Source organism: Sinocyclocheilus rhinocerous, unplaced genomic scaffold, assembly GCF_001515625.1.
Source record: "Sinocyclocheilus rhinocerous isolate Xijiao unplaced genomic scaffold, SAMN03320098_v1.1 scaffold1899, whole genome shotgun sequence".
Classification (NCBI taxonomy): Eukaryota; Metazoa; Chordata; class Actinopteri; order Cypriniformes; family Cyprinidae; genus Sinocyclocheilus; species Sinocyclocheilus rhinocerous.
Genome location: NW_015660895.1, coordinates 493,803 through 520,537, shown reverse-complemented (window position 1 = coordinate 520,537; position 26,735 = coordinate 493,803). Strand labels below are relative to the sequence as shown.

Below are 26,735 nucleotides of genomic sequence, written 5' to 3'. Positions count from 1 at the left end.
CTAAACCACTTTCTCTTTTTTTCCCCCTTCTGGAACAACCAGCCAATCACAGTCTTCAAAAGACTGTGTCATACGTAGCAACGGGGTCAGCCCCGCCTCCTCACTAAGATGAAAGTTTTTGTCTTTTCCTCGCTTCGAGTTGCTGTCAGATTGGTCCTGAATTGCTCTTAAGCTAAGACTCCTATGTAGAAATTTTTAAGCTAAATTAGGAGCTCTCTGAGAGGATTCTTAGAATCTTTAAGAATACGGCTCCAGGTCTGGGGAACCTTCGGACGTACCATCAGTCACTCATTGGTTCCAGGAGAGTGACAGGGTCTGGGACTCAGCACACCAACATCTCCAGCATGCAGTACAATGTCACAAACATCATGCTGTCACGGAAACACCAGGCTCTTCCACTAATCAGTGATTTCAATCACCGGAGTTCTGATTACACGCACCTGACCGTCATTCACTAATAACCAGCACCACAGTATAAAAGCACACAGTTCACACAAGCACATTGTCTGGTCTCCATTGTGGATAAAGACTCATCGCTCATGCCAAGCTACTTACCTGAATTCCTGTTCCAAGTCTCCTGATCTCCTTTGTCTTCTCCTGGTGTTCCTGTGTGTGTGATCCAATTACTTACCTGCGTCCGATCCCCGATACCAGCTCCTTGGAAAACCTTCCGTCATCTCACGCTCTCCAAAATCTGGTAACAGCTAACACCGTCATCAGTATCCTTGCTCAACTCAGTAAATACTCCTTATCTGCCATTTATCACCTGCTTCTGCTATTCCCTGACATCTGCACAATAAACCCGTCTGTTTGATTCCAACCTGTCTGTGTCTTGAGTCTGACTACACGTTACATTTACATTTAGTCATTTAGCAGACGCTTTTATCCAAAGCGACTTACAAATGAGGACAATAAAACCAGTCAAAACTAACAAAAGAGCAACAATATATATAAGTGCAAATGACAAGTCTCGGTTAGCCTAACGAAGTACACGTAGCAAGGTGTATATATATATATATATTATACACACACACACATATACACACACACAAACAAAGAGAAACAGGTAGATAGAATAGAAAAAATAGAAAGCTAGTGTTTGTTTTTTGTTGTTTTTTTAAATAAAATAAATAAATAAATGAAAAATTAATATAGATAGAAGTGGTCCAAGAACTGAGCCCTGAGGCACCCCAGTAGCTAGATGTTGCGACTTGGACACCTCACCTCTCCAAGATACCTTGAAGGACCTATCTGAGAGGTAAGACTCAAACCACTGGTGTGCGGTTCCTGAGATGCCATTTTCGTGAGTAACCTAACGTTCTCTTTCAAACATTTGCTCGGTATCTCACTATGGGATATAGGCAACTCCCGTCTTGCAGATATGCTGTCCGAAGCAGACATGTCAACAACTCAGTGATGTAAAACACACAAGAAAAAACCCTGACTATTCTCCAGATAGAACGGGAATATGTGCAAACAAAAACCACCTCCCTAACGAGGTTTTTTATTATTATTATTATTGTTTTTTACACACTTAGGACAGAATGAGCCAGTGACAGCTCTGTGACGTCCAGTCTATAAAATCGGACAAAAGTGTGAGGTGAAGCCCAGCTTGCTGCTGCACAAATGTCCTGCACTGACACGCCCTTGAATAGTGCCCAAGAGGTCGCCATACCCCTGGTAGAGTGGGCCCTTAGGCCCTCCGGAGGACAGAGACCCAAGCTATTATAAGCTGATATAATAGCTTCCACTATCCAGTGGGACAGGCGCTGATGTGAAATAGGTTTACCTTTGTGAAGATCAGCCCATGAAATGAATAGCTCATTACTCCTTCTTAGTACTTTCATTCTGTCCACATAGTGACGTAATGCACGGACAGGGCACAAACAGTGAAGCCGCTCATCCTCCGATGATGAAAAAGGTGGCGGATGGAAAGCCAGTAAATCCACCTGTTTGCAGGTAAGAGCTGACTCGCTCACTTTAGGCACAAACGCCATATTAGTTTTGAGAGTTAACCTCAAGTAATCCATAGCGAACTGCATACAGGAGCTAATAACTGACAAAGCGTGAAGCTCACTAACCAGCTTTGCGGTTGAAAGAGTCAATAATAAAGCTGCCTTTAATGAAAGAAGCTTCAAATCAATACCATCTACAGGTTCAAAAGGAGGTTGAGATTAAGGACCACGGACAGATCCCATGGCAGAATCGGAGGCTTAGAAACTCTGTTTAAACACGGCACCTCTCATAAACCTGCATATGAGTGGGTGTTGACTGTCTTCAACTGTTGAAGGTCTTCCTGTCAACTCCCACATGACATGCCGAAATTGCAGCAAGGTAAACCTTAACTGTTGAAAAGGCTCTGCCCTTATCCAAAAGTTCCTGCAGAAAGCATAACACATCTGCAACAGAACAGAAAAAAGGGACTATGTGTCTGTGAATGCACCATTGCACAAACACATTCCATTTCCTATCGTAAGCAGAACGCATTGAAGCTGCCCTTGCGTTCTGAATTGTTTCAATCACCCTCAGAGGTAAACCCGCAATGCTCAAGTTTAACCTCTCACGGGCCAGGCCCAAAGAGCCACTTTGTCCGGGGCTGGGTGAAAGATCTGCCCGCGCACTTGTGAGAGGAGGTCTCTGCGCAGCAGGAGCGGCCAGGGCTGGTCGCACAGGAGCTGCATTATCTCCGTCAGCCACAATTTCCCTGGCCATTTCGGGGCGTTCAGTATGACTGAGTGACCACATTCCCTTACTCTTTTTAGTGTATGTACGATCAGACTCAGCGGAGGAAATGCGTAAAGCAGTGCGTTTGGCCACGGGTGCGCTAGCGCATCCACACCCATAGGCGCACCTTCTCTTGCCAGCGAGAAGAATAGTGGGCAATGCATGTTTTCGTGCGAGGCGAAGAGATCTACGGCCTCTCCCACAGTTGGCTCACTACCTGAGGGTGGAGAGTCCATTCTCCATTAGGGGTTGAACGACTTCTGATTTTTTAAAGTCAACTTTTTTGTGATGAAAGTCGAGTCGAAGTCGACTAGTCGCTGATGACATCATTAATGAACAAATAAGTCTGGAGCTGTGACAAACACCTTGTGCACAGCTATGGCATATGACACAGAGCTGCCCACATGGCTATTGCTCCTATAACAGCTCATTTTTATCAGTTCTTTTGTCTTTTGTCAAATGTTATATTTCTCACAGATTTCTGCTCATTCTAAATCAGATACAGATAAAGTAGCACAGTAAAGATTACAGTCATATGAATGCATTCGTGATAGCGATTGCGTGTGAATTAATTCTACCTGGCAGCGTCTCTCTACTAGTAGTGAAGCTGTGGGATTTAGTTATTAAGAAATATATGCTTGAACTTTTCAGTTTCTAAGCTATTTTATTGAGAAATCACAGAACAGTGTTGACAATACATTTCCACACTGAATGATTCTGTGCACGCGCGATGTGTGCGTGATGTACGAGCTACTGTCTGTAGCCTATGTGTGTGCGTTACAGTGCAGCAGCGCATTAGATTAGAACGGCGATTAACTTACCTGTACAATAAGCTGTTTAAAACGTGCATTCTCCAGTTCTATTTCGAACGTCCAGTAATATAATCACACATGTCTTGTGGAGTGCTTTCAGAGTATGCATTTATTTGTCATTTTAACTGTTTGGAAACGGAGCGTAAATGTGGAAGTCATTCAAAGATTTCTTATCCTGTTGCGCCCTCTATAGGACCAGCGACTAGTCGACGTCAAGCTTAAAGCCTCATGGCAGAGCATTGAAGTCGACTAGTCGACTAGTCGATTAGTCGGTGCAACCCCTATTCTCCGTACAGTGGATTCTCCCTGGATAGGAGATCCACCCCCACATTCACTATTCCCGGGACATGCATTGCCCTTAGTGACTGGAAATGCTTTGTGGCCCACGCAATCAATTTTCATGCCAGATTGTGAAGCTGAGGGGAGCGTGTGCCCCCTTGTCGATTTATGTATGCCACAGCCGTTGTGTTGTCTGATCTGATCAAAACGTGGTGGTTCCTTAGGAACTATACAAAATGTTTTAATGCCAGAAACACAGTTCCAGGAAGTTTATGTGTGCGTTCTGTAGCGGGACGGGCCATTTTCCCTTCGCTATCCTGCCCTCGCACACTGCACCCCAGCCTGTGAGCGAAGCATCCGTCGTCACCACCTTTATCAGAGAAACTGCTCCCAGCATATTCCCTGATTTGAGAAATTAACGATCTCTCCAGTGACGGAGAGCGCGCATGCTGAGTGAGGTCACCATCACTTTGCGCCGCAACCCAGCACTGAAACTCCCTCATTCGCAGCAGCCCCAGAGGAACAACCGAGACAATTGAGGCCATCAGTCCCAGCAGGCGTAAACATAGTCTGAATGGGACTTTTCTCCCTTTCTGAAAAAGGGATAAACAGCCGCGAATCGACCTGATGCTCTCCTCTGACAGAAACGCTTGATACAGGACTGAGTTCAGTCTGAGACCCAGGTAGATTATCTCCTGTGTGGGCACAAAGCAGCTTTTTATATAATTTATTTTGAACCCCAAGTTCTGTAAATGAGACACAAGTGTTTTTGTATCTGTCTCTATCTGCTGCCGCGACGGAGCGCAGAGAAGCAGATCGTCTAAATAAGCTGACACTCTGAGACCCGCTATTCTCAGCGGAGTCAGAGCTCAGCCAGGGCAGAGGAGCAGATTTTCTGAAACAGAGAGGTGGAAAGCCTGTCCGTCTGTTTCTGTCCATCCTGGCAGTGACGGGGAGGTGGAGGATAAGGCCATCCGGCGATTGTGGTGGAGGTGATTTGCCACTGACAATTCCACCGGCGGGGGGTTTAACATCCCTAGGTCCTCCATATTGTACACGTCCAGCCTAGAGAAACCTTTAACAGGCACTCTATGAGAGAACGGTTTGTTCCAGAAATAGCACATCTCTGCAACACATGCTGGGACAGCTGGAATCAGCTGCTTGGCAGGGGAAGTGCGTGATGGCAGCCTCTTCCCATCATACAAGTCTCTCTCTGGGCCCTGGCCCTCCTGCTGTGAAGGCCAGTCGATAGAGAGTTTGGCAGCTGCCCTCCTGGACACTTCAATGAGGTCCAGGTCTCCCCTTGCGGGGGAAAGAGAGACTCACCCGTTACACTGCCCGGTCTGGAAGAGAGATTAGGAGGGAAGATTGCATCATCTTCATCTTCCTCCAAATCCTCTTCCAAGAGACGAGCAATCGTCTCATCATCTTCCTCTTCGCACCACAGTACCACAGACCCCCCCGTTTCTGTGGTCTAGAACTGCCCCTGCACAAGAGAGACTCTAGGTTTATTTCCCTGAAGAAAAATATGTGAAGCAGGAATGTTTTGCTCTCCATTTAATGTCACTGCTGTCTATAATAAACAACTGAGAGATTAAAAGATTTAATTTGTATTTTTATCCTATATGGGCAGACCTGAAATACAGGTAAACAATCCCAATTTTATTTGAGTTCAATTAACATGGAAGGTAGTGGTAATAACCCAGTGTCAAAATAAGTTACATTGTCTTTTACACAACAAAGGCTAGAATGTGATCCTTGGTTTAAATATTAAAGATCTTGTACAGTCTCAAACAAGCTGGTTTGGTCTACTTTGAAAAGTTTGAAAAGCTGTGCTTCAATTTAAACTCTTTTAAGACTAAATGTGTGAAGATTCACAGTTATCAAAGACATTGTAGTATGCTAGTTGTTATTTTTAGCCTGGTCTCATTTTTTATATGTAGGTATTAATACGTAACATTTACAAGCACAAAACATACATTTTTGTAAGTTTTTATTGATGCTAAAATGTACAATTTAGACGTATTTCAACGTTTAAAACGTACAAATCGCGACGTATTTTTAGCTAAAAAAACTTAAAATATTTACGTATCTTTTATATCAAGATATTCGTATCAATGAATTTTTATAATTTTATCAATAAGCGATTTAGATTTTTAGACCCCTTAACCTACCACCAAACCTAAACCTACCCATTTTATAGCGAATATAAAAGGATATGAAACGCAATTGACGAAATATGCAGGAAAATAACAATTTTAGTAACAATAGCCTTAAAAATATTTTTATAGTCGCTAATTCCACTCCTACCTCTAAACCTAAACATGACTATTTCTGTACAGTATAAGAAAAACATGACAGACAGATAAATGCAATTACAATCCTTTATTTATTGCAAAAATGTCAAAAGCATGTACCAAAAGTAATCAAAATGACGATGCGTTGCAGCCGCAGTCCTCTCTGGCGGAATACAGTAGGTTTGTGTGAGGTGCAGAGCAGAATTTAAGTTGTTAATCGCTGAAAATATTATCCAGATTATTTTCCCGATCCACCGTGAACTTGTGAAGGCGCGCGCGCATCATTCAAACACATCTCACCAGAAACACGGCATGTCACAATCTGTGACGAATGCAGGCGAGAGCCAATGAGTGTTCGATTATCCTGCAGTAAAACCTGTTGTTTGAAGCGCCAACATTTGAATTTGTAAAAAGCTCGTCAGTTAGCGGCAGCGCAGGCTTTGCTGTTTACAGTCTGGACTTGCTGCTCGGTATGAAGATGAAGATCACAGAATAAAGGCTTGGATTTGGGTCTGTTCCTCACAGTCGTATGGATTCGGAAGATTTGGATTACAGCGCACAAATAAAATTGTTTCATTTCGTAATTATGACACGGAGACAACGCCTTTTGTGGCCCATGGTAAACAAAGTAAATATTACATGACAAGTAGGCCTAAAGGTTAAACAATTGCAGAAATGTTATTTATTCTAAGGGTTTAAAGTGAAGTCTTTTTTTAAATTATGTAGGCCTATTCTTGGAAACGAGCCAGTGTTCTGTCGATTTGTCAGATTTTGCTACCTCCCAGATTTTGTTACCTCCCTTTAAAACAGCGGGTAGTACAATTCGACGACGAAACATGCTGCCTGTAAAATTATGGTTTATTAACGTCTACACCTACCACAACCCTAAACCTGCCCTTACAGTAATGCAGATACATTAAATATTGTTCAGCATGAGATAAAGGACGCAATATTGATGTGCGCATGCGCAATAAATCCTGGTAGGACAATCTGACGGGTAGGATAAAATGTCAGGACATCTGTTAGCAGAAATCACACAGAACAGAACGAAATGTTATCATTTCATATTAAGTAAATGAGTAAATGCAATTGAAAATCATTGATATGACAACTAAAACAACAATAATAAAATTAATGCCGCGATTTAAATATTCGAATCATAAGGATTCATTTTTAGCTGTCCTCAATACGTCAGTTTAAATGCTGAAAATACGTACGTATTTGTACGTTTAGATGCTGAAAATACGGCAGTATTGTACGATTAGATGCTGAAAATACGGCAGTATTGTACGTTTAGTGCCTGTAAAAACATAAGTAAATGTACGTTTTATAGAACCACATTTTACGTAAAATACATACGAATTAGCATGAGATCACGTTGTTATTTTCTAGTCAACTGGATGTGTCGTCCTGTTTCTCAGAGACTCTTCTTTAAAAACATAACTAGTGAGAGTTTACCAGTTACTAATGATGAATCTTTAAACATGCTTTTAGCAGAAACACCGCCTGATTCAATTTAGCAGTTACAATACACACTGGAGACATAACAACATAAAACGAGCTGTAAATATTCAGATGACTGCGGTGAATTAACCAATTAGTACATGCAAAGAGAGAAGTTAGAAAAAGGAAAAAGAAGAGATAAGGGGAGAGGATAGAGAAAGCTTCAGCCCCAACTTTTAATATAAGGTAGGCCTATACTATCTTTTTAGTTCTGTTTAAAGAGGTCATGACATGGATTTTTTATTATTATTATTATTTTAATAGGTTTTATATTAGTGCCAATAAAGTACACTAAACTGAAACTAAAAAGTATATCTGAGAGAAATTTTGCATTGTTTTAATAATTATGGTAGGGTTTTGGAACGTCCTCTCTCACAGGAAATGTAATTGCACTCTGCCTGCATTTGGAACTGAATCACTGCTTTAATAACCCACAAATTCTGCCCCATCACCTGCAAACTAAGGTCCAGGCTGGAAATGAACTTTGTGGACAGGTCATTACCACACGCCTCCCCCTCCTTTCTCCCCCTTAATCCCAGATTGTCCAACTCCTCTTCCCTGCCTATAATTACACAATATCCAATATCACCATGCAAGATGCCAACAGATGCACCGCGTCTAAGACAAGCATTATGGACTTAGAGATGCTTCAGTAATTCGGTCAGCGCAAGGCGTGGAGATTATTCGATTGAGGAATGTGTCCAGGTCTTAGGTCGAGCGGCAGAAATGTACAACAGGTGGTCAGTTTCAGAGTGGACATGGCATGAGAAGAGAGCATATGCTGTTAATAACCCTAATTAAATATTAGGTTTAAAATATAAGGAGACACCTCACTGTAATTATTAAAGATAATCGTCTGTGGTCACAAAATTTTAACTGGAATGCTTTTTTAATGAGTTTATTATTTTTTAAATATATTTTATTTTAAGTTGATTGTTTTTACAGTAAATATTTTAATAATACTTTTTTGTTGTTTTTCAAACGATTATGATGACTAAATTCCACCAAATATAAAATGCTACCCAACCCACCATCTCTGCACACAAAAGTGTTTGAAGGTGATGTGTTAAAATGGCAGTGGTTCTGTGAAAGATGTTGTCTTATAAGGAGGCCGGTGAATTTGCTTCTCAAGTCTTGTTCCAATCAGGGTTCGGCGAAGATTAGGAAGCAATGTTCCAGTAAAGGCGATTTGGATAGTAAACTGTTAGCCTGCTCACTCCGATAATCTCCCTCATTTACCGCACAGTTTGTTAGGCGGGGGTCCGGTGGGGGAGCGGTAAACTATGCCCTCATCTGACTATCAATGGTACTGCAAGACAATAGGCTGAATGTAAGGATATTTATGGATAGCCTATAGGCTAATACTGCTCGTGCAGCCTATACACACAGAGTCAAAACCAAAAATTGTTTAGACACCAGATATAATATTTGATATTGCAAACACTATATTGTGCAGGAAAGGACACTATATTTCATTTATGTAGGCCTAAGTGAGGATAGCAAAAAAAAAAAAGTAAAGTGTGACATATACTCAAAAATTCTTCATACAGCGGACTACCTGTAAAATTGATAAAAAATAAATAAATTTGGGACCAAAAAAACACTTTGACCTGACCATGCTTTGCTTGCGTGTTTTTTTTTTTTTCTTCTTTTTTTCAATCTTTAATTGCTAATGCAACCGTTTTACACCACAGACTGAACAAAATTAAGCATTGCTTGGTAATTGGTTGACCTAAAATGTACTTAAATTTAACAGCTTACAGCTATTCAGCCTAATTCGTTACATAGCCGACCTTTCTATCAAAGTTATCTAAGAGGTCATATGATCTATAAAGAATATCTCTTTGGATTTGAGACTTTAGTCTTTGCAACTTTACAGATCTTCTTTATGCACCAAGAGCTTGTAACACTCCAAAGAGAAAGGAAAAATTGAAATCGCATCATATGACCCCTTTAAGATGAATTTGTTCTGACAGTTTAACTCTTGAGTTCTTATCATATTTTATTGACAAGATAAAATACGTATATAGCCTATATAACAATTTGGCACCTGCTGCAAACAACGTCTAATTAATTATTTTCAATAACTTTTAAACTATTGGTTTATTTTACCACTTTACCAGATGCATTTAGCCTATGTATGATTTAGATAGATAGACAGACAGACAGAGAGACAGATAGATAGATAGATAGATAGATATTACATAAAACTATATATTTACTTCATTAAAACTACACTGCCTTGAAAGCATTTGTATTTCTTTTGGAAAATGCAAATAGTTGTCATCAATATGGCGCTTTCTTAGTTAGAATATGCTGCTTATTAAAACAGCCAGATTAAACATTAAATATTTTTCCCTGTGCGTTGCAGGCTGACTCTCAAAACATACAGAACTGTCTTCTGTCTTCTTCTAAGCGTCACCGTCGCGTTCTCAGCCTAGCCGCCCAAAAACGCTGTCAAGCAGCAGCACACGAGCTTTTGAGACACAACCCAGTATCTTTCCCTCTCCCGCGCCTCTGGCCCTCGTTAAACGCTGAAATGTTTGGATATGCTCGTCATATCCGTCATATGCTCCTTCAGGAAGTTAACAATTGAACACATTACACACATACTTTATATCCCTGCGGCATCTGTCTGGTTCACATACTCTCTGCCGAAGATTATTCCCATAACTAATAATGAGAATGGAACTATCAGTGATAGAGTTCGGCACTTTGAAGCGAAGCTGAGTGTTGTCTGTCTGGTCAACGTCAAGTTTGGCGAGATGCTGCTCTACGGGCTTCTGCTACTTTCTCTTTCCTTTTGGACGTCTCATTCAGTGTTTAAAATACCTTTAAAAATGTTTGCGGGGAAATTCAACGCGTCTGTGCAGCTGGACCTCAGGCCTTTGAGAAAGAATCAAAGCGCAGTGGAGAGTGGACTTTCCCTGGCATCGGATCCAGCTGGGATTGTCGACTTTCTGGACATGATCAATAATTTAAAAGGAGACTCTGGTAGGGGATATTACATGCAGCTGGTCATTGGGACTCCGGGACAAACGGTATGTAATATTTTCAACATTTTGATACCTCTTTTCTATCATTTTTTCCTTTTGTACATGAAGTGACATGTTTTGTAACGGTACATTTATTCATTTTGTAACTGTCTCCAGTTAATGTTACATCGGAACTTTTAAATAGGCCTATTTAAACTAGATTCTGCATTATACGGTGGCCTTACAAGTATCTGGACATTTAAGTCGCACGAACAAATGAATGTCATAGCATTAGATAAACATCAAATCTGCCATTATTTGTTTTAAAGAGAGATGGCAGAAGCACGCACAAAAAAAAAAGTTTCACAACAACACGTGTGCATTTTAGATATACTGTTCTGTTTGTCAGACATTAGTGAAGCATGTCTATTGTTGTGATGAACTACAACTTTAGTTACTCTGCAAGAAAGACCTGTGCGAATTTGAGAAGATATGACCTCTCATACGTCCAATAAAATTACTTTGGGACCAGTTAGAGTGAAGTTAGAAGAGTTAAGTTACTATAATTCTGAGAAAATGTGTGATATTTTATAATGAAATAACATTTTGACATTCGTAAGTGTGGCTTAAGCATCCACATACATTTAGGGCCACTACATCCGTTTCAACAGTTTTCATATGGTTTGCCCTTCACGGTCTTGTTTAAAACTCAGCTGATTTCTGATCAGCTGTTAAACATCAGAGTAGATGGGTACTGTAGGCTAAGGCTGATCTCAAAGCAGCGTTTCAGCTTTTAAGAGCATATCAGTTCAAGAAGCATGTGATGTGAAAGTCTCTATGAGATGCCTTGGGCGTAGGATGGAGACCAAGGAGCCCTTGATCTTTGTGCTGAGAATATGTAAGGGCCAACTCACATGGGTTCACATGACAGCGGGCCCCTCGATGAGAGCAGCTGACTCAGATTAGGGCCTGAAGCATCTCTCTGGAAATATTATAATGAAATCTGCGGTGTCATTGAACATCATGTTTATTCTCTCATCTCATCACAATTGAATGAGTAAGGTAAGCTGCGAGAGGCCAGGATCTTCCCGCATCCTCTGCGAATATGTAATTAAGGGTACTCATGTTAATTGAGGCGCTCTTTCTAAACGAGCCACTAATTGCGGAATCTGTCGTATGTGCGGAGGCGTCGGACTGGAGTGCCTCACATCTGCTAATTGGTACAAACAGGTAGCAGATGCGTTCCCAGTGACAGAGCGCCTGCCAATTAGCTAAGCCACCTCGATAGGGGTGATTAGAGCCCACTTCACCAGTAGAGGAGCCATGGGAGCACAGTGAGGAGGAGTACAGGGAGAGACAAGCACAGGGAAGGGGCCAGATTCTTGGAACCAAAGGGAGTATGTGTGTGCCAGGGCCCTGTTGTGGACAGACTTCATGTTTACTGAAAGTAGCCAGTAGTCATGGCTGGATTTTTCGTACCAGACAGGAAGTGAGGAGCGTGTCCTTAATGTATCCTCCAAACTTAGTAGTGGCAAGGCAAGCATTACTGTTACTGTTGGTTTTATGACCAATTTTACATAACTACAATAGCCATGATAATTTGCACTGTGATTTTTAATTGAATAACCACAAACACTTTCTGCCTTTCCCCACTGAAGACCGTGATTGTAGCCGTGTGGGAAACAGCGGTTGTACTTTGTGCTGTTTGTCTGAAAATTTGTACTTAATAATCGTCTTGAGTTAAAGCCGGCAAGGAATGAGGAATTATACACAATAACTGGCAACGTGTTTGGAAAGGTCTGTAGTTAAACACAATAAGAAGATTATTCCTCTTGAATTTCTTTCACACCTTGCAAAAACAAGGTCTATGCTTGGAATAAACACGATTCATTCTGTTTAAGCTTGGAATAACCATTCATTCTATTTCTGCAATACTTTACAAAGCAGACATGTTATTAACCACTGCTTGTTCTAATCAGTTTACTTATTAATGTGAATAACCATGATTTGTAATGTTTAACCTTTGTGAAAAAAGACGTGTGCTTAAATGTATTGAATGTGCGCTTGTAGCATACTTCAAATCTTAAAAGTATATTTAAAAAAAAACAGTATTTGCAGATAATAAAATATTAATGAAATAAAAGGCCACTCAAATGTTTATTAACAAGTACACTTTTGCACTTTCACAAGTAAAAGTTTACTTTAAAGTACAGTTTACAGTTTATTTAGGCTTTAATAAGCTTTTGTTGTCCTTTTAATGTGTTGATTAACATAAAGCACATGTAAAGTACTTCATTATATTTAACTGTAGTGTGTTATTTGATATTACATTTAAAGTTAAAATAGGCTATTTTAAATGTCCTAACTTTACAAATGTATTACAAATATATTCAAATACATGACATACAAGTTTCAATTGACCTTAAAATATGTTTTAATTTACCATAAATGATCATCAGTATACTTTTGGCAGTACACTTTATCCATTTCAAAGACAATATAAGTAATTCTGTAAATAATGTAATAATTTGAGTCAAAAAACAAAACAAAAATAATTAAGTTCAACTAATTGCATTTAATATCAATGTAAGCTATAATAAATTACATGGAATTAAGGGTCCGAAAACATTGCATTTAGTATATTAAGTACAGCATTTCCATTAAAAGTATGCTAAAATATACTTCACGGAAAGAGTTTGCCTTCTCCTGTATAAATAGCCGATCATTATCATTAGTGACGTGTGGATAATGTGCAAATTTCCTGTATGCATAACTGGATTACCTGTTGCATTTGCTATTACAAGAGAGCACTAGGTACTGTATATGGGATACAGTATGTGGAATGCATTGTGCTTGACTTTACACATCCTTGTAATTATGAACAAATGGATAATATAATCCATGATTTCCTTTTTGACTCATTATTTATGATTATGAAGAGTTACATTTCTATAGATATTTCATGCAAATTAAGTAGAATTAAAAATCCTTCTCACTTTTTCTCCTTCTGAAAAGAGATATAAAAATCATTACTTAATACACTCTAAAAAATGCTGGGTTAAATATATAATATAAATATATAAATATAAAAAGGGACAAACCCAGCTATTGGGTTGTTTTGACTCAAAACAACCCAACCGCTGGGACAAAACAACCCAACCACTGGGTCAAAACAACCCAATAGCTGGGTTTGTCCCTTTTTAACCCAGCGCTGGGTTATATTTAACCCAGCATTTTTTAGAGTGTAACAACTCAAGATTTTCCATAATGTTTAATTCAAACACGGCATTAAAAATGCATTCCTGGGTTTAGAGTTTAAGTGTTTTTAAATGAAGGCTTTAATAAGCTTTTGTTGTCCTTTTAATGTGTTGATTAACATAAAGCACATGTAAAGTACTTCATTATATTTAACTGTAGTGTGTTATTTGATATTACATTTAAAGTTAAAATAGGCTATTTTAAATGTCCTAACTTTACAAATGTATTACAAATATATTCAAATACATGACATACAAGTTTCAATTGACCTTAAAATATGTTTTAATTTACCATAAATGATCATCAGTATACTTTTGGCAGTACACTTTATCCATTTCAAAGACAATATAAGTAATTCTGTAAATAATGTAATAATTTGAGTCAAAAAACAAAACAAAAATAATTAAGTTCAACTAATTGCATTTAATATCAATGTAAGCTATAATAAATTACATGGAATTAAGGGTCCGAAAACATTGCATTTAGTATATTAAGTACAGCATTTCCATTAAAAGTATGCTAAAATATACTTCACGGAAAGAGTTTGCCTTCTCCTGTATAAATAGCCGATCATTATCATTAGTGACGTGTGGATAATGTGCAAATTTCCTGTATGCATAACTGGATTACCTGTTGCATTTGCTATTACAACAGAGCACTAGGTACTGTATATGGGATACAGTATGTGGAATGCATTGTGCTTGACTTTACACATCCTTGTAATTATGAACAAATGGATAATAGAATCCATGATTTCCTTTTTGACTCATTATTTATGATTATGAAGAGTTACATTTCTATAGATATTTCATGCAAATTAAGTAGAATTAAAAATCCTTCTCACTTTTTCTCCTTCTGAAAAGAGATATAAAAATCATTACTTAATACACTCTAAAAAATGCTGGGTTAAATATATAATATAAATATATAAATAGCAGATCTGTGTGTATATTATGATGGCGTTAACGATGAGGAATGCCCATAATGGCCTCTTTGGCAAATGGGTGAGATGGCACAGCTCTGTTATCTCATTAGTTCCCCCTCGTTGAACCAGCGCTCCAACAACATTATTCCAACTGCCGTGACCACCTCGCAAGCGCCTGGCAAACAGAAACATATGTGTGGAGACAGAGGCTAAATTGGAGGGCTCTGTGCCAGCAGGGTTTGATGGGATTTAGGTGGTTGACATTTAGGTATAAAAATATTATAAATAAACTAAAACAAATACCATATAGTTGTTTGCACATACTTTTGGATGCTTCTTTCAGAAAATTTCTGATTTTCAATTTGTATTTTAACCTAAGCTTAGATTCATGGGTTTTGACGTTGTATGCCTTTTTATTTAGATAGGACAGTAGGTCGACAGGAAGCGAAGTGTGTGTGTGTGTGTGTGTGTGCATGATAATACTTTGTCAAATTCTTTGTTTTTTGTTTTTGTTTGTTGCTTAGATAGAAGACATTCTAATATAATGTATTATTATTATTACTACTATTATTGTTGTTGTTGTTATTATACGTTTAGTCATTTTTCGGATTTATTGCACATATTTATTTATTTATTTACTCTGTGACATTAGTTTCTTTCTTTATTCAAATTCAAAATCTAATTAATCGCATGATATACTAATTAATCAAATGAATCATAATTGATCACTTATATCAATATTTGCTGAGTAAAACTAGAATTAAAGTAATTCCAAGGCATTTATGTGACATTTAAAAACTTTGTGGCATATAAAAAGTGGCTTTAGAAGTGCATGTATTGTTTGTTTTATTTCCATATAATTGAACATGCACATTATGGCCAAAACTATGAGGAAACACATTTTTTATTAATGGATTTTATTTCAGTTACTTCTGTTAAGTCAGTTTTTAATGCTACAACATAAAATGACATTCTAGAGATCTGGGTGCTTTCAACTGTATTGCAGCAGCTTGGAAAGGGCGTTTTTCCGTTCCAGCATGACAATACCTCTGTGCACATGAGTCTGGAAGAACCTGACTGGCCTGCAAAAAAGCATTGACCTGATCCCCATTTAATACATTCAGGATCAATTGAAATGGGACCAAATCACAGCATGTTTTAAAATCTAGTGAAAGACCTTCCCAGAAGACTATAAGCTGTTAATGTTATTGATAAACCTGGTAACATTTATATGCTACAGCAGTGGTTCTCAAACCTGTCCTGGAGTACCTCCAGCCCTGCACATTTTGCATGTCTCCCTCATCTATCACACCTGATTCAACTCATCAGCTCATTAGTGGAGACTGCAAGACCTGAAGTGGGTGTGTCAGATATAGGGAGACATACAAAATGTGCAGTGCTGCTGGGGGTGCTAGGATGTGACATAAACATACTTACATGGAGATAACTCCACCTACAGGAATTACATTGCTAATGTGTAACCAAAAAATGTAGCTCCGCCTAATAAAGCAGTGCAAATAATTTTGACAATTGGTACAGGAGATAGACATTTCTGCTTTTAAATTTCCAGCATTTGCCCTTTTGACTTCCATTAAAAGTACATAACTGTAAATGTTATTTATTTATTTATTGTTGCTGAGGGATGTTGTGTATTTTCTGTAGTAATCAACAGCTGTGCTTTCACAGATGATCATAAGCTGTATTTAATGCAGAGTATTCCTCTGAAACTATTTCCAACTAATTCATAAAAAATGACCCACCAATTAGTCATATGTTAATACATAAGGTAATGACATCATTGTTTTCTGTCTTTGCAGTTGAACATCCTGGTTGATACTGGAAGCAGCAACTTTGCTGTAGCTGCAGCAGCACATCCCTACATCACACACTACTATAACAGAGCACTGTAAGATCACATCACTGCATCACGCACTGCTATAACAGAGCACTAAGATCACATCACTGCATCACACACACTACTATAACAGAGCACTGTAAGCTCACATCTCTACATCACCCACTACTATAACAGAGCACTGTAAGATCACATCCCTACATTACACACACTACTATAACAGAGCACTGTAAGATCAAATCCCTGCATCACGCACTACTATAACAGAGCACTGTAAGATCACATCCCTGCATCACGCACTACTATAACAGAGCACTGTAAGATCGCATCCCTGCATCACGCACTACTATAACAGAGCACTATAAGAACACATCCCTACATTACACACACTACTATGACAGAGCACTATAAGATCACATCCCTACATTACACACACTACTATAATAGAGCACTGCAAGATCACATCCCTTCATTACACACACTACCATAACAGAGCACTGTAAGATCACATCCCTACATTACATCTTTAGTTACATCATACACTACTGTAACAGAGCATTGTTAGATAAAATCCTTAAATCCCACCACTATAACAAAGCATTGTAAGATCACATTCTTACATCACACACTACTATAACAGAGCACTCTAACATCAAAACACACATTGCCACTACATCACATTCTTTTATAACAGAGCATCCAGAAAAAAAAAATTACATTCATTATATTCCAGTTTTTTAATGTGTGTCAGTGAGTGATGTTTGTAAGTTCAGCAGTGTATTAGTGATGAATCAATGTCATGATGATTTGCTCAGTTCCAGTACATATCAGAGCTCCAGCAGGGGAGTTGCAGTAAAATACACACAGGGAGAATGGGAGGGGGAACTGGGAACTGACCGCATCACCATTCCTCAAGGGCCCAGTGGTACAATAACTATCAACATAGCCGCAATCCTCACCTCAGAAGGCTTCTTTCTGCCTGGAATCAACTGGCAGGGAATTCTTGGATTTGCATATCCTCTACTAGCTCGGGTAAGTGACATGTTACATAGGTGTGTTATTGAGAAAAGGTGTGTTATTTTAGAAATGGGTGCTACTGTTTGATTTAGCTCAGCTATAGCTGTCACGTGTTACATTTTGGTGTCACAAAGGTGTGGCTTAGATCCACAAACAGCAGTGCTATTATCTTCAAATGTCAATGTACATTTGGTATTACTAAGAGCCATGTTTCAGAAAGTAATGGATAATGTACTATGTACCATGGTAAATGATTAGTGCCATGGTACATTTCTAATATATTACTGTACGATAGTATCCAACTTTTTTTCTTTCTTTTCTTTTAGGGACTTTTTTAAACATTTATGAAAGCATATTTTTCCTCACTATCTGCTCCTTGTCTTTTCTTTGTCTTATAATTTTTGTCAATATATAATAAATACTCAATACAAATATTGATTTGTACTATGTTTAGGCATTAGTATTATATTATTTGAATATACTCTGGTTAGAAGACAAGGTATATGAATGGCTATTGTCCATAATTTGAAGCAAAGTGGCTAGACACAGTCTACAAAATCTGAGACTCTGATCAAAATTGGCCACTGGCCATATTATTTGAATATACATATTTAAAAATGGGTTTCAATTTCCTTAAGATGAATTTTATATTTTTCTCCTCTCAGCCTGACCCATCAGTGGAGCCCTTTTTCAACTCTGTTGTGAGACAGACCGGCATTCCAGATGTGTTTTCTCTCCAGATGTGTGGAGCAGGAGTCTCTGCCAGCACTACAGCTGACCCGGCAGGCGGCAGCCTGGTGTGTACCAAACCAGAAGTAGTCTTGCACCGACCTACAAAAATATACAATCCAAATTAGTTAAAAATTAATCTAACTAACTGCTATAGTGGGTACACCAATCTGATCACATGAAAACTATTATATATGTATTATATACAGGTCCTCTAACATATGTAGATAATACTTTTCATGGCAGATGTTTGAAAAAGTTATACAATTTTGTTTATAATCAGTTGTCAAGCTTAGTGCCAAAAATTAAGTATTTGTATTAATATTAATTCAGTCAAAAAACATTTGATTTGAAAAGTCAATTTAAAAATCAAATCTAAAAAAAAAAGTGTTAACATGTCTTTGTTCAGTTAAAAAAAATCCAGAAAACTTCTATGGCACTTAACTTTAGTTTGTTTACATGGTGTTTAGGAGGAGGTTTATTAGAAATAGATTATTATTATAGAGGGTTCCACAATATTAGACTGAATAAATCATGTATTCAAACAATGGTGCAACAGACTCTGTCTATCTCGTTATCACATTGTTTAAATAATATAATCTTGTACCATATCGATATAAAAATACAAAGAGAAAGAAAATATATTCCATTATTAACAACATGAAGTGGATTAAACATAACATTACGTCAACATTATGGTTCTTAAATTGGGGTTTGAGAGTTTAATGAAAAGCTAATAAGTAATTAAATATAAAAAAAAGAAAATTAAAATAAATCACTTTAAAATAACATCAATCAAAACTAAAACACTTATTAAAAACATGAAAGATGTTATTTGTTTACCTGCATGTCATATGACCATAAACCCAATGTCAGAGAACTGCGAACATGCAAATGTGATACTTAATTATTAAAATATTCATTTTAAAATATGAGGGGTACTTCAAGTAAATATATTAGGTGAAAGAGGTTCAGATGACAGAAAAGTTTAAGAATGCCTGCATTACATGTAAATAAGGAATCATGTAAATTGTGCATTTTAATGTGTTTGAAAGACAAAAGCTTTCCACACACACACACACACACACACACACACACACACAGTAATTGTAGGATCTATTTCAGTTCTTAAATCGCATTTAAAAACAAAACTCTGGTTAGAAGACAAGGTATATGAATGGCTATTGTCCATAATTTGAAGCAAAGTGGCTAGACCCATAGTCTACAAAATCTGAGAATCTGATCAAAATTGGCCCCTGGTGAAAGATTTGAGACGGGAGTCTCATGTTATTAACAGGTAAACTGGAGTTTAACCATATGAGTTGCTGCCGTAGGTAGCGTTCAGGCTTCCAGCTTTCATAAATCAGATCAGTTAACACCTCTCAAGGACAGATGAGATTGGGTTTCTCAGTACTACTCAAGAAACATAATAGCTCAGCGCGTCTCTGCGTCTCACACCTCCGCTGCCTCCTATAGGACGGCGTGTCTCGTTAGTGAGAAGCTAATTAAGCTAAAGAGAGCCCCCTGCTGCTGGCACATTCTGTTAGCAATACGGGAGCGCTGGAAGAAGAGGTGGCCGCGTGTCCCGCAGAGAGGAGCAGATGGAAAGCACGGTGGGGAGGGGTGTGTCCTGTGTCCACCGCTGAACAATGTCCAAAGCCTTTTGGAAATATTTGACTAGCCTCTTAATTGGATGCTATTTGCAGAAGTCAGAAGCTCCAGAAAGTCCATTTAATTTTTATTTGTTATTATTTTTATTTATTTTTGCTTGATCTGATATTCTTAGACATAAGCTAAAGAAAAATAGGTAGATGAGCCACCGTATTGTAAGTTTAAAAAATCAGATTGATTGATTAATTATTAAATTAATAATAAAAATGTATTTTTAATTTTCACATTTTTTATACAAAGAATTACGACTTTTATTTTCGATTAGGACGACAGCAATAAAACGGATAAACATTAAATACAGCTAATAAAAGTATAAAACCGTGTTTATCTAGATGAATCTATGAATCAATGAATGAATGAATCAGTCAATCAATCAATCAGTTTCATAAGATTGTGAAATAGATTTATTATTTAAAGCAAGACACTACAGACAAAAACAGGGGTCACTGACACTGGTCAATTTTGAGATTTTGGTACATTATGCTTCCAAAACTTGTCATCTTTCAGACTAGTAGAAATGTCTAAATATACCTAAATATCAAAAATCCCCTCAGTGAAGGGAAGAAGAAAAAAAACGCTTTAAAATGTCAACAAATTTAAAAAAAATGTATTCAATGTTCAAATTTCTCAAATGTATGCAAACATGTGCATATTTTTTAATAATACCTCATTTGCATATTCCAACATAACATTTCAGAAAACTTGTAATATAAAATAACTTAATGTACTGTGACTAATTGACAGGAAACTATTAGTTAAAATTGTTAACCTGTATTGCCTTGCCTTAATTTAAACTCATTGCTAATATCTTGGAAGATTTTTAATATATGCAAAGGAAAGATATGCCTCAGAATACATGCTTTGATGTCTTTGTGTTGTGTTTCAGATCATGGGAGGAGTTGAGCCCACCTTATATCAGGGTTCAGTTTGGTACACACCAGTCCTGGAAGAATGGTACTATCAAGTGGAAGTCTTGAAGCTTGAAGTTGGAACCCAAAATTTAAACCTAGACTGCAAAGAGGTACATGACACAGCCCAGCTCAAAAAATATGCGCTTTTGCATTTATTATGAATAAAGCCAGTTCAACCAGAAAATCTAGTCCATCCTTTTAGATAAGTGATGGAGTTAAAAACACTATGATTATTTGACCTTGTGAGGACAGTAAAGAGTCGTGACTGGAATTGCTCCAAGAGTGAGCTGAATTCGTACCTTTTCGCCAGTGGAGTAATTCCAGCATTCAATAAGATATATACGGCAGAGAATATCACTACTAAGAATGCAGTGATCTTGTTTATGAAATCCTGAGAGGAGCAGAGCAGGTATTGCTTTTTGTTTGATGGAGGCCTTGACTGATCTTTCTCTCCCTTTGGTCGTTTCGTTCAGTACAACTCCGATAAAGCCATTGTGGATAGTGGGACGACTTTACTGCGACTTCCTGGAAATGTGTTTAGTGCTGTGGTGGAGGCCATTATGCAGACATCCCTGGTATGACCTTCCATTTTGGCAAACGACTTGCCTCGCATAGGCAATCTTGTGCATGTTTAAGGGCCTCAGTCTTCAAAATGACTCCTTAGTTACAATTGATTGTATGCAACCCTGTTCTCTCCTGCTCTGCCAGATTGAGGATTTCTCGGCGGGATTTTTTGATGGCACCAAGCTTGCATGTTGGATGAGAGGCGAATCACCATGGAGGCTTTTTCCGAAAATCTCAATCTACCTCAGAGCAACGAACACCAGCCAGTCCTTTCGCATCACCATTCTTCCACAGGTTAGGACTAAAGCCCAAAGTATACTTCGCATATAGTGCATTTTGTCACCAGAATAATATGCACGTCCTGTACATGCACTGCCTGATTTTTGTAACCTTACTTTGTAAATGCAGGTTGCATATGCGCATTAAATTTGTTTTGCAATAATCAGTTGTTCCACAAGTTGGCAACACTTGTTATTTCACAGTAGAAAACCAAAGAGTCAGAACAACAACAAAATACTGGAGACTTTTAACAACAACAGACGTCTGAAAGGCTACGCATTATGTACATGCGTAAAAAACGAAGTATATGTTGTGCTTTAACGGCCCTAGTTTAGTTTGGTAGTAGTTTATTATTAACAAAAAATAAAAAAAGAGTTTTGTTAATTGAAGTTACTAAAATTAAAACTGAAATTTCAGTTAGTTGCCACGGTAATATTTCTAATTTTCATTTAGTTGAAGTAGTAAATTAAACCAAACTAATACTAGAACTGAAATAAAAATAAACCTACATTAAACTTGCTTTTCAAGCAGGTTTGGTTTTGGCATATTTGTCATTAATTGTCTCTTTCGGGATTTAAGAAATTGTAGCTCTCTTTTGAACAGTTTATACATTTTCACTATATTGCACTCTATTGTACATAGGCTCTAAATTAATAATATACTTTGTGGTTTTTGATGTGATGTTACACAATTTCTTAAAATGATCAGAAACCAGGATTGTACGTACTTGCTTTTTCCCTGACACCTAATTTTTTCTCCGCAGCTGTACGTCCAGCCAGTCACCGATATTGACGGCACATTGGACTGTTTCCGTTTCGGAATCTCCCCTTCAGCAAACGGCCTGGTCATTGGAGCCACTGTGATGGAGGGCTTCTACGTCATCTTTGACCGTGCACAAAAGAGGGTGGGCTTTGCCGTTAGCACTTGTGCAGGTAGGTGGGTTCAAGGGTGTGTAGATTAATATTTCAAATTCTAATTTTGAAATAGTTTCTGATAGAAATGGCTACCACTGTACAACAGTGTATACCTCAAGTTATACCATGGTCTGTCTGAATACTTGATTCTGATTGGCTGGCAGGTATGCATTAAAACAGTTTAATGCACAGGTAGTTCCAAGTAATTTTAATCACCGTTCTATATATTAATGTGCTGCTTTAATTGATGCACACAAACACACACACACAGAGGGGAGACGCACACACAAACTTGTCAACGCTTCCCTGCAAATTTTATTAATAAAATGGCCAAGACACTAGATCGCTACATTATATTCCTCAGCAACGAGGTGTAAAATCGCTGTTTTTGACACAGCTTCATTGTTTGTAGAGAGACGCGCAGACACGGGTAACACACACACACAACTGTCATCTCTCTCTCTCTCTCTCTGTCAATCGATAATTAATTCAAAGACTATAATTCATTCAAATAAATGTGATATTACCGCACTATTTAATCTCCGAGTCTGATTTGAAGCGGGCAGAATGCTAGTGCTAACGAGCCTTAACCGTCATTTTTACCCTTACCCTTCCCTTTAAATATTGCGCTACAAACATCATTAACAGGTTTAACTTGTCAATGCTGGCAAATGACCAAGGTATAAACGGGATAATGCACGGCTAGCTGTGCATTAAACGATTTTAATGCACTTCACGGAGACGCACTCCGCTTCGCATCGGGTGATTCTTGGCCTCCAAGTTGTGCATTAAAATCATTTAATGCACAGCTAGCCGTGCATTATCCCTTACATATGTCAAAGACAAAGTACAGTTCAAGATAGAGCCTGATTATTGAACTATTTCTAATTTAACATTAGTCACGACAACATGCATTGTCCTTATATATTTACTTAAATATACTTATAACCAGTGGTGGATGAATTACAAAAATCAAGTACTTCAGTAAAAGTACAGTAAATACACTATCAAAAAATTTAACTTTATACTACACACTAACTTAAAGACATTAACAAAACATTGAACAATATACTAAAATGTCAGTTTAGGTTATTGATAATTCAAGTGTGCAAACAAGTGTGTAAAAATATGCTTATATGGTATTTAAAAAAAATTACTATAAAAAAAATACTACGTACTGATGTCACATGGGGCAAAATATGGTGGCTGTACCTTTTAAGAGATAACATACTGGCTTTTTATAGGCATGGGCAATAATTTTTTTTTTTAACCTAAAATAGCCTAACCCATACACACTGTGAGTGACTAACAAATGCATCCATATTCAAACATTTCAATGGGCTTAACCGCTCTATTTACAGCAGATTTAGTTCGCAAATAACTGACAGTCATGACCTAAATATGGTTTTCATTTACAATAATCAACTAAAATTTGGTGAATGAATGAATGAATGGGTTTATTACAAAGAATTGTTCTAGCATCCCAGAGGGAGTGGTGATTTCTTCCTTTCAAAATAACGAGGAACAACATTTTTTATGAAATGTAGTGGCGTAAAAACTTTGATACTATGCTTTGGAATGTAATGAAGTTTACCAAAATAAAAACACTCTAAGAAAGTAGAGGTTCTTGAAAAATGTGCTTAATGTGCTTATTTAAAAAAACAACTTTTGTTTCTGTCCACCGTTGCTTAATTTGGCCCTCAGGTTAAGTTTGAGAGGTCTGGGATCTAAGTAAATACCTCTTCTGTCTTTCCAACAGAAAACGGTGGTGTGCCATTTGCAGAGATCGCCGGGCCGTTCCTAGCTGAAGGAGTAGCGTCAGACTGCACGAGTGGCGTGCCTCTCAGGGAACCGGTGATGTGGGTGATCGCGTACGCTCTGATGGGCATATGTGCCTTGGTTTTGATCGTACTCCTCATCTTGCTCATACTGCCTTGCCGACGGCACAGAGACGGCGAGATTACAGACGAATCCTCGCTGGTGCGGCATCGCATCAAGTGACGTCAGGCGTCAACTGAAGACGAGGAGGCACCAACTCAGCAAAACAGGGCTGAAGGAAATCAGAGCAGGTAACGCACGGAGCTCCGGGTGAGATTACATACATTCCTGTTTGTCTGGGTGGAAGATGCTGGGATTTGGGACGCTTGCGGACTTTTACAGTTGACTGAACTTTTCAAGGAAGAGGATAAAACTACTGAAGGATGAAGGAATCATGATTATACATGTGATTCTTATTTAAAAAAAGAAAAGAAATCATAAATAAAAGTGCCATAATATGAGTATCAAGATGGCATTGGAGTAAATGGTGATGTAGATGCTCCAGTGTTTCTCCAAAGTATGCTGCTCTTTTTATTCTTAGTCTTCAATATAATTGAGTTAATAAAACTACTGGAAATCAGCAATGGTCTCTCAGGGGCCTAAATGAGGTTCATGGTTCAATGAAGTAAGTTTATTTACTGTTATTATCTAGAGGTTGAGGTTTCCTTTTAGATGTCCCTTTCAGCAGTGCATTGAAAGGAATAATTCAACCAAAAAAATGAAATTTGTCATAAAATTGTTGTTCCAAACCTGTAAATTGAACATGTCTGACAGAGCGTGATGCTGCTCTTGCTTATAGAGTACAATGAAAGCAATGGGAAGGGATGCTGTTGAGCTCAAATATGCTATTGTATGGCTTCAGAAAACTTGTAATATAGCACAGACGCTGTATGGACTACGTTTATGATCTTCTTCATAAAGCAGTTTTCTGCTGTGACCTGTATTTAGGAACTTTCGCCAAAAATCAACAACGCACAATAAAATAATAAACCTAGTTTCACATTTCACTGGGCAAAGACGGCTGGAGAGTTCCTTGTTCCTTTCATTTAAAGTTCACTCCCAGTGTCTGTATGCCGCACTTGAGTGAATTCATTGGGTTTTATTCACTATGCATGCGTACGAGCAAATCTGTGCATGAAATCCGCATACAAACAAATCATGATTCACCAAAAAATGTGAGGTTTCTCTGAAAAGCAATGCAGGCATATACAGTATGTACAGTTGGCTAATGAGAGGTTAGTTTGTTTTTTAATTGTGTTAACTGGTTTTGAGGACTGCGCACTTGACATTGCTTAAGGATCTGCGAGAGTGTGTCTGTAAAGAGAGGCATATGTTTCATGAAAAGGAAAGGCCCTTATATAGAGATGGTTTGGGCGTGGTTTATGCAAATGACTAACTGTATGCATGCGCAGCCGCTCATCTTGAATACTCCAAATCCACTAACATTAGAAAAAAGATGGTAAGAACAAATTTGTGTGCATATGCATGTGTTGTGAATTAAGTGGAAAGTTTTCGTGAGAAGTTCAAATGTGCATATAAATACGCAGTTATTAGTGAATGGGACCCATTGTTTTTCTCCATGTTTGGTAGCCTTTTAAATGTGCTTGTGTGATTGGTACAATGTCATTCTTATAACATCAGATCAGATCATAATCATGAAGATTTAAGGAAACTCTTCTCTGTTTTTAAGGGTGTGCCTTCTTGTGTAAATTACATTTAGCCCTAGATAAGATTTGACCCCTGAGATCAGACTGAAGATTTTTCTGTTGGTTTTTAAAGAAGACTGGAAAAAGAGTGAGGAGAGAATCTTTAGCCAAAACTCCTGCACATTTGCAGTTTGCTTTTGAATTCCCAGGTATGCATCTTTGACCTGACTTTATGCTTTTATGTTTTATTTGTGTGATTGATTTTGGATTGATTTTTTATTTCTTAATGCTTTAATTTACATGTGTAGCCCTACCTGGTGAATAAACTGTCGAACTTGATTTGTTCTGGAATCGTGATTCGATTATTTCTAGTAGATTCTAAGACTTTTCACACTTGAAATATTTCAAAATATAAAATATTTCTAAACTCCAGATTTATGCAATCCTGGGTTATCTTGTTTAATGTTTCACACTGTTCATACCTGGGATTAACAATTAATCCTGGGTATTAAAAATGTGATGTTTTGCACTATGAGCCAGTTTTAGTAAACGGGGCAA

At 37.9% G+C, this 26,735-nt stretch overlaps 2 protein-coding genes across 2 annotated transcripts in view; one reads left to right on the top strand and one right to left on the bottom strand.

Moving 5' to 3' along the window:
• The window catches only part of LOC107726115 (uncharacterized), a 14,420-nt gene extending 11,453 nt beyond the window's left edge, over nucleotides 1-2,967 (bottom strand). The window contains exons 1-2 of the mRNA XM_016535619.1: nucleotides 2,942-2,967; nucleotides 2,346-2,911 (exon numbers count right to left, since the gene is read on the bottom strand). Coding sequence (XP_016391105.1) covers nucleotides 2,346-2,911; nucleotides 2,942-2,967 — 592 coding nt within the window. The remainder of the gene's footprint in view (nucleotides 1-2,345; nucleotides 2,912-2,941) is intronic.
• Nucleotides 2,968-10,061: 7,094 nt separating this feature from the next.
• bace2 (beta-secretase 2) lies at nucleotides 10,062-26,506 on the top strand. The gene is made up of 9 exons (XM_016535625.1): nucleotides 10,062-10,656; nucleotides 16,591-16,679; nucleotides 17,444-17,660; nucleotides 18,311-18,442; nucleotides 20,932-21,066; nucleotides 21,430-21,531; nucleotides 21,665-21,814; nucleotides 22,563-22,731; nucleotides 24,473-26,506. Exons 1-9 carry the CDS (start codon nucleotides 10,165-10,167, stop codon nucleotides 24,712-24,714), a joined length of 1,728 nt encoding a protein of 575 aa, XP_016391111.1. The 5' UTR covers nucleotides 10,062-10,164; the 3' UTR covers nucleotides 24,715-26,506.
• The last annotated feature ends 229 nt before the right edge of the window (nucleotides 26,507-26,735 follow it).

Excerpts from the sequence above, each read along its gene's own strand:
- bace2 (XM_016535625.1), top strand. The coding sequence starts at position 10,165 with ATGCTCGTCATATCCGTCATATGCTCCTTCAGGAAGTTAACAATTGAA. Across the intron at positions 10,657-16,590 it reads TTGGGACTCCGGGACAAACG|TTGAACATCCTGGTTGATAC; the intron begins GTATGTAATATT and ends CTGTCTTTGCAG. Across the intron at positions 22,732-24,472 it reads TGCCGTTAGCACTTGTGCAG|AAAACGGTGGTGTGCCATTT; the intron begins GTAGGTGGGTTC and ends TCTTTCCAACAG.